The 11,368-nt window shown below is 35.3% G+C and overlaps 1 protein-coding gene across 1 annotated transcript in view; it reads left to right on the plus strand.

Moving 5' to 3' along the window:
* Positions 1-374: 374 nt before the first annotated feature.
* Positions 375-11,368, plus strand: part of HIATL1 (hippocampus abundant transcript-like 1) — a 22,055-nt gene continuing 11,061 nt past the window's right edge. The window contains exons 1-7 of the mRNA XM_009329603.1: positions 375-470; positions 3,914-3,976; positions 6,264-6,391; positions 7,273-7,387; positions 9,205-9,423; positions 10,586-10,699; positions 11,249-11,320. Coding sequence (XP_009327878.1) covers positions 462-470; positions 3,914-3,976; positions 6,264-6,391; positions 7,273-7,387; positions 9,205-9,423; positions 10,586-10,699; positions 11,249-11,320 — 720 coding nt within the window. The 5' untranslated portion in view covers positions 375-461. The remainder of the gene's footprint in view (positions 471-3,913; positions 3,977-6,263; positions 6,392-7,272; positions 7,388-9,204; positions 9,424-10,585; positions 10,700-11,248; positions 11,321-11,368) is intronic.

The raw sequence follows: 11,368 nt of genomic DNA on the forward strand, positions 1-11,368 counted from the left end.
TCACTTGTGGAGGTAGCAGGGAGAGTTACACTGTTTGTCACACTGCTGTGGAAGGGCTGTGAAGAGTGCTCAAGGGGGAGGAAACCTAAAGGTAGACTGGAGGTGAGAGCAGTACAGGGCAATGTCAGGAATGGGGAAAATAGTTCTCTTCAGTCAGCAAGAGTTTGACGGAACAAACTTCCTCAACTTCCCTGGAGATCTTTAGTTGTTTTGTAATAACTTTTCTCCACCCTTGTTTGGCTTATTATTGTTCCCAAGGGCTTGGTAGTAGATCATCCTGAAAGCTGGTTATGCTCAAAATATATTTGTAAGAGATCTTTGCATATGTAATGAACTGGATGTGTACAACCACTGCATGTGTTTTTCTTTTTTAGCTACAAGGTATCGGTCGGCCAAGCGTATACCATGCAGTGGTGGTCATATTTTTAGAATTCTTTGCCTGGGGGCTCTTGACAACTCCAATGCTAACGGTAAGTATCAGTGATCTGCTGTTGTCTTGGCAGTAATGACAAAAGTTAACTTGCTGATTTCTAGGGATCGGGGTTTTAATTTGTTTTTTACTTCCTGCTTCCCTCATTAACTGAATTCCAGGAGGCTTAACATTCAACACTGCGCAATAGTAGTATACTACAGCAGAGATCTGGACTGCTGAAAGATTAAAAGATAATGAAAAATAAATTAGCAAAACGCTATACTACTCTTTAACTTTTATTTGCCTTTTAGAGTCACATCAGTTTAGTGTCTTGATGAAAGTCTCTGGAAGTTCTGGCTTTTTTTAAGATTTCAGAGTTCAATTCATCTTCCAGTCATAATGATTGAATAAACTATGCATCCCATAGTAAACTTTGTATGCTATTGTGGGCTGGCTGTTTTGCCGGCATGTAACTTGAAGTAGAATGTAAAGGCTTTCATGTAAGAAACGGATTTTATAAGTATTTAATCTATTCTGGAATGCAGTTATTTTCCAGATGAATAGATAATTTGGGTGGTTGGTAATAGGATATGAAGCCTTTCATCTGAAGACATGGGTCTTATTTACTGAAATCAGGCCTGACTGAGAGAAGTCATCAGAAGTCTGTTAGTCCAGTTTTTCATCAGATAATATCTCAGAGCACTTTGAATACATGACAAGCAAGGTTTTGTGGGATTGAAAGACCTCGGAGTTAATTATTTTCCTTCCCCAAACTCCAAATAAAATCATCTACATAACTCTTGAAAGGTGTTTGTCTAACCTTCCTAAAGACAATCACTGATCTTTTTAATATAACTTAGTAATAAAAAAGTCCGTATAAACAGTTAAGAGATTTCCATAAAGTAGATGTCTCACTAAATTACCATCCTGTCATGCTGTCTTGCCAGTGTCAAAATATGGGGAAGCTTACTGGGTCGTCTTTCTTGTTTCTTTTTTTTTTCTTTCCTTTTTTTCTTAACCAGAATGCTCAAGTTGCCCAAGCTTGACACTACTCATTTAAAGGGATAATGTGTAAACAGTAATTCTTATGTAGTCTTCAAAAAAACCCCCACTTTAATAAAACTCTGTTAGGTGGGTTGTTCAATAGTTCCTCAATAGTTCCTCCAATTTAAATAGTTCCATATGAATTTTTACTGTTAGTCACATGCAGCTGAAATGTTAATTCTTGAAATTAGTATTTATCATTGCATTGTGTCTAATGGGAGTGTTATGAAATGCTCCTAACGTAAAGCTAAATTCTTATTTTGACTGAAGTATGTGGATTCAGTACAGTCGTGGTCTTGAATATTTTGTATTTTGAATGTTGTGTTCCTCTCTTACATGGTCTTGAATACTTAGGAAGCTGTTGCATTGGATTGAAAACTTAATTTAAAGCACTGAGTTATATATAATGGTGTAACTTACCTTACATAGGTGTAAATGACTTCTGTGTTCTTGGAGGTGATCATCTTTATTTGTAATCAGCTTTGCACGCACTGAAAGGCTGCTGTTTGATTTAAATAATTTCAAATCTGGTTTGGTATTTGCACCCTTCTGTCTTGTAACATACTTGTGGTAACTTACCTTGGCCTGCTGATCAGCCAGCAGTACTAGAAGTCACGTGGAGCTTTCTTATGAGCAAGGTTCAGCCTTTGAACTGCCAGCTGCCCACTTTTGCTCAAGCAGGTTTGTCTGGTAGGAAGGGCAGAAATGGAAATGTCTGGCCTGTTGATCAAAGCTCATGATCACTCAAACTTTTTGTGGTTGTGTCATGATTGTCCAGGTCATTGTCAACATTCGATCAGATTAAAATGTTGTGTTGTGTATTACCAAAATAAATTGTATGTATTCTCTGATAGCTGAGATTATGTAAAGTTCATTTTTTAGATTACTTTTTCACTTCTTTTGACATCTGTCAGCAAACTGTAGTGTTTGTTACATGGCACTATACTTACAGAAGAAAAGATTTAAAGTGTTTATAAAGCTCACAAAGGCTATTTTGCTCACAGACTGCCCAAAGCTTATGCTCATTACTCTTATTTATAGACTTGTAAGCCAATATTAGTAAATCACCATAAGCAATATTAATCACTTAATGGCATATTCCATCTTCAATATCATCTGTTTTTGAATATGTAAATATTTCTATTGGTAGAACTTGAATAAGGCAGTTCCCTCTACCAGTTTGTCAACTTGCATTTCTCATGTCTATAAAGTAACAAAAAATAATCTCAAAAGCTTAAACCAATATCAGCAGTGTTTGCCTCCCAGGAAAAATACTGGAAAACACTTTGCAGAAAGATAATTAGATTTGACTCTGTGAGCTTCCTGCTTGCCTTTTTTTTTGTTTGTTTGTTTGACTTGGAAGACATCTGCTTTCTAGATCTCTAATTTGAACTCTGACTTGTTTTTCTCTATTCATATCATAAAATCAGTGGTCAAACAGGTGCAAAATTATTTTAAATATCTAAACAGAAGATGAGACCAGAAGGAAAAAGGGATGTAAATAAGCAGAATTATCTGACCAGTAGTTAACATGGGAAGAAACACCTTTATTAAAACTATGAGTTGAGAATCTCAGTCATCCTTGAAAAATGATGCTGATGCTTTTCAGTGACACTAAAGTATTGTGTTTCTTCAGGCTACTGCCTTTCTCAATATGCATATAAATAATTTTTGTAGTTGTTGGCACTTATCTATAGATAAAAACAGCAAATGAATTTGAAGTGTGTGTGCATACACGCTTTGATCATTGCAATAACTTTTAAAATCGACACAGTAGCACCTGTGAGGCCTTTTACCTCTCTTGCATATTTATGGTAAATCTGTTTAGTATAGATTAACGTGCTTGCCCTTGGATTAAGACTGTTGGTAAAGCACCTTAAATGAATTCATAGCTGTATTTAAAGGATATATGAAACACTCAGAACTGTTGCTAGTATTTATAGGCATCTTCTTGTTAATCAGAAGTGTTTCTAACTGTATGACTATTGAATATCTGCAGTTTGTTCAGAAACAGTTTGCACAAGTGCCTTTTTGGGCAGTTGTGAATATAGTGCTGTTTTTTTCTTGACAGAGTAAGTTAGCTGAATCTCATTTTGACTCCTAATTAGAAACAATTATTGAGTCAACCTTTTGAAGAATTATCTACCTCTAAAATTCTGTGATTTGTACCACATGAAGATGCTTTTTGCTTACATTGATCCCCTTTCTGAGCAAAGTACCCAAAACCAAACTATCTCTGCAGTACACTGCAGTCTGTGCCAACAGAGGAATTTATGCCAATAAATTGATACTAAACCTTGTCAATATTTTCTCGTGAAGACAGAGAAGAATATAATTCTGGGATAAGATACTTTTTTAACAAGTCCCAATAGAGCTATCCTGTTTTACAAATCAAATTTAAACTTTGAATCAACTTTCTTCTGTCTCTGCTGATTCAAATAATTTTTTTCCCATCAGGTCTTACATGAAACATTTTCCCATCATACATTTTTAATGAATGGTCTTATTCAAGGTGTTAAGGTAAGATTTTTTAAAACCTCTGACCTAAATATTCTGTGTGTTCATGTATTGTAATTTTTCTCTCCTGCGTTCTTCATAAGAACATCCAAAACACTGATAACGTAATAAATTCTTAAACCATTTTTTCGTTGTAATGGTTGTGTTCTTGGGTTCAGTTCAAGTTTTACTGCTAAATGGTAGCATCTTGAAACAGGTGGAATATTTCTCAGAAGTTTAAATTCCTCTCATTTGGATAGGTACCAGTTGTAGCTATTGTAATCTTGATAAAGATCCTTCTGAGAACGGAGCTAGGTTTTTAATGTCTGCTTCCTAATTTTAGATGATTTATATCAAAAGCAGATAAAAGCAGCCATGATGATACCATTGAGATAAAAAATGAATCACTTAAACAGTGTGATTTTGTCCAAGATGTGGTATAAAAGCTAATTTTCAGCAGGGTTGTTTGTTTTTTTTTTTTCCCCCTGGTCTTTTTTTTACCAGTTTTTGAGCATTCTGTGATGGTCAAGATATTCAGGGCAGCTTATAGGTTACTTGTATCACTGCAGTCACATAGTGGTCATGCTGGATTGTTGCCAAAAAAAAAGCTTGCAAAATTTCTCTAGCATAGCTAAAACTTGAAAGTCTTTTCTTTGCTAACTGTCTTACTGAGAGGCTTTGAAGCACTTAGTCTAACTTATGACTAAGTTAATTTGTAGCACCCAGAAATTATATAGCTTTGTATTCTGTAACAAATCTAATGTGTTGTTTTTAGTTGTAAGAACATGACATCTTTAGGGTGGACTTGCTTTCTTGATACCTTTCATGGTGGACTGGCAGAACACCATGCACTAGCGATGTCAGGATGTCTCAAACTGAAAGAGCATTGTTCTCTTAGAAAAACAAAGTTCATGTTCCTCTTGGTGTTTTCTTTCAACTCTGTTCGTTCACAGTGCAGTGTAACTATGAATATCACTTAAAAGTAGTGAATGGAGGGTTCCCCTTATATTTTCTACAGAGCATATCTGTAGAAAAGTGCATTAATATCATGGTCTAAATGTATGTATTGCTCTAACAGGTGTAATAAACAGGGGAGCATAGACCAGAGTGAACTTGGACTTCAGTGCCCAATATTTTCTTTAAAATGCTGTTTATGAAACACCAAAAGTGTTTTGTGTGACAGTTAGCAAAACATGTTAGTTCATATTCTACTGAAATCTGACTCTAAGGAGCAAAAACATTAATTTCAACTGAGTAAGGCATCTGACTTTCCTAGGATCTGGTGATCTGGCTTTATAGCTTTTGCTCTCAATTTACTTACTGAAATCATTGGAGTCAGAGTTGTTTATTGGGATTTGGCAGAATAGTGATTTAGTACAGTAGTCTGTACACATATATTAAACTTGAAGGTGACTATTTTTGAATACCAGAGGTCAGCTAAAGTTAGCTGGAGTAGACTTCCAGTGTATTGAGGGGCTTACAGAACCACGTATTTACTAATGTTTGGATTTATGGCAGAGTTGGATTGATGAGAGAATATACTAATTAGGAGGAAGATGCATCTGTTCTGGAGGTTTTGCAGTTAACAAACCTGTGAAAGGCCTTGCTTATTTTAATCCTTCTGTGTAATACAGGACAGATTTGAGGCCTAGATTCTAGGACTCTATGAAATGCTGAAAAATCTAGTATTTGATCCTTAGTCAATTTTTTCCATGACAACTGTACCTGTAAGTCTGACTTTTGCCACTGGAATATCATTATGGTGTTCCACTGTCTCAAATTGTCAAGCTTGCTCAAATTCCTTGCAATGTACAAATGTCCTGTACATGATAAATATATAGTATAAAGCAATAAGTGTTCTGTTTAATTAGTTTCAGAGAACAGTTAGGTTACCCAAAAGTATCCCTTAGAACAGTCCAAATTAGAGGAGAATTTGGGTTTGAGACTAGCACTAAGTCTCATGATGGAGGCTAAGATGTCCTTTGTGAAACTAGACTGTAGATTTTGGAGATTTTTAAGATGCTTTTGCAGTCTGTGGTACTTCTATATTGAATCAAATTGATCTTGAAAAAAAGTATGCCTCTTTTTTTTTTTTTTTTTTAAATGCATTCGGGTTTAATAGATTCAAAACATAAACCATCAGCATTATAGAAAAGTAGACTGTAGAAGAAATTGTGTTCAATTTCAGGTAGCTACAATTTTGTGTTTAATTTCAAATCAAATTGCAATTTTAGTCCTTTTTTATGTTGTGGTTAAAGTGAAACTTGGAAATGCAAATATAGACTTACTAATTGTTTTTCTTTTGTCACAGGGTTTTTTGTCCTTTCTCAGTGCTCCGCTAATAGGTGCTCTATCAGATGCATGGGGAAGAAAATCTTTTCTTCTTCTTACAGTTTTCTTCACCTGTGCCCCAATTCCATTAATGAGAATAAGTCCATGGTAAGTGGTAGCGAGCTTGTCAGTACAGCAGAAATTCAATCAGAGGAGTAGTTTGGGGAAGTGGGAGAGGGACTATAAGGCAAGAGGAAAGCCACTTTCCTTTCAAGGCGTGATTGCATTATTCTGGAGCTTTTCTGTTCAAAAGGTGTTAAAACTGTGCATCTTAAAAGTAAAAACTACAGAATATGATTTAGTTACTGTATTCACACAAGTATAACAGTAATTGAAATGGTTTAGTAGCCCTGTCTAACTCAGTTTTAAGGTCAGCTGTTAATTTCTTTTTCCCTGAGGACTGACAATGCTGTAATAAACATACTTTTAAAGCTAAATGAACCTTAGCATTTATTGACCACAGAAAAGTATAACTGCTGCAAATGAGATCTTTTAACTCTTTGATTAGGCAACTTTGAAGTCTTAACTGAGTGGAATTGACTTGGTTTCAGTTTCATTTACGTTCATTGTGAAATTTAGGAGGATTACAAAAGAACTTTGTGTACATGAGTGTCTTTGGAGTTCAGTTTCCGAAGCATTATATTTGATAGTTTATTCCTTAACTGGTTGAGAAACTGAGTTCTAAGATAGTTCCTTTTTCATAACTTAAATTTGCTACAGCTTTGAGAGTGTGAAAATGTATAGGTACCATGTCCTGAAGGGGCCACTTCTTCTTTTAGGCTGATGTAAAGTAAACAGTAGAATATAAAAAATAAAAATGCTGTTTTCCAATATTTAAGTGAGACTGCACCATCATTCATCTCCAGTAAAGCTCTATGTTAGTTCTTGAGGAACACTTCTCATAGCTTAAATATAAACTTTCTTGATTAGTAAGAGAAAAGCAGGAGGTTTTAGCTTAAACTTTCTAATTGTTGCTTTTAAATCATTAGGTGGTACTTCGCTATGATTTCGGTATCTGGAATCTTTTCTGTTACCTTTTCTGTAATATTTGCCTATGTAGCTGATGTAACACAAGAACATGAAAGAATTACAGCCTATGGACTGGTAAGATACGCCAAACTTGAAAAAAAGGTCAGATTATGACCTTCATATTGAAGTTGTGTTTTGATGCAGATATTGTTTCCTGATTAATGTAATGAGGTTGATAGAGAAAGGAATGAACCATGCATCAAGGCACTGTGTTAGAGTTTGGGAAATCTAATTTAGACTTTTTACTACTGAACAAACTACTCTGTGCTTATAGGAACAGAATAAGAGTTTGACAACTTTACCTGCATAGAGGGCATGTGTAACAAAACGTGTTTTAAGTTTCACAGGCAGAACAATAAATGTTGTTAAAGGCAATGCAAGTTATTTAACGCTTGATCTGGCAATATCTTTCTACCACCCGTAAATTGTACTTTTAGTTTGTGATTTCTTTTTAATACAGAATGGCTTTTTCTGTAGTCAAAACAGGCAGGAATGGCGAAAATGGATAATGCAGTATTTTTAGTAGCTTAGTCATCACCTTTCTTAATTAGGACGAGAAGAGGAAAATAGTTCAGTTAGTACAAACTAGCCTTTCCAGTAATAATATAATTCCTGCTTAGTTTGCTTTCCCGGATATCTATATTGGTTTAGGTTTTGGAGGCCCATTCGTAGATGCCCTTAGCCTCTGAGTGTCATTTAACCCTTCATCCTCTGTGCATCTGTTTTCACTATACAGATATTCATGGACTTGATTTTTGGCTGACAGTACTGTATGTCGAGCTGTTAAGGTTTCCCTTTATTTTTAGCCTTAGGGACATATGATTCCTCAGATGTTGATTTAACAGTTAAGAAAATAAAGGACTTAGTTCTCTTGAGCCAAACGTGTGTACTGTTGTAGCAGAGCACAAAACAGGTGTATAAGTTCTGGAATTCCCACTATATTTCTCCTGCCTATAAAGAGGGCCATAAGTATATTTGGAGCATCTATTTGTCTGCCTTCAAACAGTTTTTTGTTAGCAGAAATAGCTTGATCAAAAATTCTATAAAGTGATAGACAAAAGTGCTGTTGTTTTGATGAGGTATGTATCTCTTTCTAATCAGTTTGTTTGTTATACCTTTTCCTTAGGATTTTTTTTCTAGCTTGGTATAAAGTTAAATTTCTAGCTTGTGTTCTTACTTATTCTATAGAACAGTTATGCAGAGTGTTTTTATTTTGAGGACAGGAAAAGAGTAGTAATTAAAAAACCAAAACAAACTAGCTTTATTCTAACCTTTCCTGATGATTTTTATAGTGGAATTTAACTAGAGCACTTGATTTTTCATCATGTTCTGCTGTATGTGAATATAGTAAGTGATCTGTTAGTAGCTGCATGTCACTACAACATAGTATGAAGGAATACAGTTGTTGAAGTTACAGCTAATGATTTCCTGGTTTGCTGTGCTATCCAGTGATAGCTATGTATTTAAAATGCAAACTGTTAAAAAAGACATTATGTATTACTCTCTGTATTACCCAGAGAGCTGAGGCTCAGGTTCACTTAGGCAGGCATTTAAATGTGCTGACAACTTTTTCAGTGAAATCTCATCAAATTCATAATTGGAAAACAAAAAACATTTTAGTCTGTTTGAAAGTAAGAGCTGTTTTCCTTTGAGCCAAACTTGCTCTTTGACTGCAAATCCTGTCTCGTATGGTGGGCTGTGGAGGAGGTTGGAGAAACTGTATTTGTACCCATATTTACTAAGTGATTTTTTTTTTTTTTTTTTAATTTTGACTGGTGTTTTTTTAACACCACACTTCTGGGTATGGGTAGTGGTGTTGAGCAAGTTACTTCATTCTTCTGCAATGGCAGAATAACCACATCAACAAGTTTGTAAACTGTTCTTGTACATAGGTATCTGCCACCTTTGCAGCAAGTTTGGTAACTAGTCCTGCCATAGGAGCATACCTGTCTGCCAGCTATGGAGATAACCTTGTCGTACTAGTGGCCACATTGGTGGCTGTTGCGGACATCTGCTTCATCCTGCTAGCTGTACCAGAATCTCTGCCAGAAAAAATGAGACCTGCTTCATGGGGAGCTCCTATATCGTGGGAACAAGCAGACCCTTTTGCAGTAAGATGCACTTCAATAAGTATTTAATAAATAATTGATGATTAATAAATAATAATAATAATTAATTGCATTTTGTAAGATTGAGAAATCTTTAATCTTATTGGTAGCTTGACTATTCGCTATACCGTAATCTCTGTTCTCTGCTCTTGCAAAAAAAGATCTAGCTACATTTAAAAACCAAAACCAAACCAAACTTTGTGGATTAAACAATTCTTGAATTGGAAACAATGTTTGATGTGAAATCCAAAGGGAAAATGCTTTACTTTCCTAACTTACTCTATTGTAAGAGAAATGCTGAATTCTTACACTGCTACCGACCCCAAAACTTGGTATTTGAAGACTTTTCCATATTCATTTTATGCTTTGTACTTTTGGTTGGCAATCTCTCGCCCCACTCTTGAATTCAACTTTTGGTTATATTGATTTCTTTTTAATATAGAATGGATTTATAAAGCCTGATTTTTCTACAGGCATATATAGAAAGGGTTAAAACTTATCATGCAGTCTTTCTAGTAACTTCTTCATTTATTCACACTTACTCAGCTAATTTGTGTTTGTGTTACACCTTGATATCTTCAGAGAAGAAAAAGTGATTGTTCTTCATGAGATCCATCCTGCTGGGAATTGATTGTGAATGTTGAGAGATGAGTGGCATGCTTGAAAGACTGCAGTTAAAGAATTTGTTTTCCACAATTTATATGTTACTCAAACCGATTCATATTATGGGTGAACAAGTATAAGAAATGTACAAGGAAAAATACTCTCATAATTTGGGAAAAGAAACAGTTGTAATGAGGCTATATTATTTGCTAGCATCTTTCACAACAGATTATTATGGAGATCAATTAGAAGATATTATGCATTTCCCTAAATATTGTATGATGCTGTTTTCAGTGAATACTTGTCATTTGGCACTGAACAGTAATTTCAAAAATCAAATGGAAACTTTGCAGAAGAATCGGATACCACAAACCTTGTGTAGCAGGAGGTTGTTTCTGACTTAATGTTCAGCTTAACTGTTTCCATGTGTGATTTTTTTTTTGACTCGGATGCGTGGATAAAAATGGATTTTTAAAAAGTGAATCCACCTTCTGCTTGCTTTATGCTTTTGTTAGACTTTGTATAAATGTTCCAATACTTGTTTTGTTTCTTTGTTTTACAGTCTCTGAAGAAGGTTAGAAAAGATTCTACTGTTCTCCCCATCTGCATTACAGTGTTTCTCTCCTATCTGCCTGAGGCTGGCCAGTATTCTAGCTTTTTTCTGTACTTGCGACAGGTAAATGTTGGTGTCTTCACGTCTTACTAAGGATGTTTAGATAAGTATTCCCTAAGACCTGTTTCTTGTTGAAGACTTTGCTCAGGAAACTGCTTTCTGGCAAAATACAGCTTTAAAAAATAAAGACAAGGTACTTTGCTAAGCCAAGAACTGAGTAACACTTGACTCCTGATGCATAAACCCTGCCATAGCTTAAGCATGTGTTCATAAAGTTAAGCAGACCTTTGTTCCCGTTCAGTGCAGCAGTTTGTATGTCTCTATGTGGGATCTTGCCTGTTGAAGAGCTATTGTGTCTGTGGGAGGGGATAGACAACTTCAATTTCCAGATACATGACTTCCTCTGTCTCCTTTTTCTAAGGCAGTTTTTTTCCTGTGTGGATTTCTTGGCAAGCAGTCGAGTTAAGGATTATTCTAGAAAGTGGACACTTCCTGTATGGATTTAGATTATAAGCAGGGACCAGTGTTTTCTCTGAAGAATATATCTCTCTGCTAATGATTGTCCTGGATTGTGTTTGGCATTTGTTTTATGTGTTTTCTGCTTCTCTTCAGATTATAGGTTTTGGATCTGCTAGCATTGCGGCATTTATAGCTGTGGTAGGCATTCTGTCTATAATAGCTCAGGTAAGCTTTATTCTTTTTAGTGTTTTATAAAACAGTACAAACTGAATG

This window comes from Pygoscelis adeliae, unplaced genomic scaffold (genome assembly GCF_000699105.1).
Source record: "Pygoscelis adeliae isolate BGI_AS28 unplaced genomic scaffold, ASM69910v1 Scaffold138, whole genome shotgun sequence".
NCBI lineage: Eukaryota > Metazoa > Chordata > Aves > Sphenisciformes > Spheniscidae > Pygoscelis > Pygoscelis adeliae.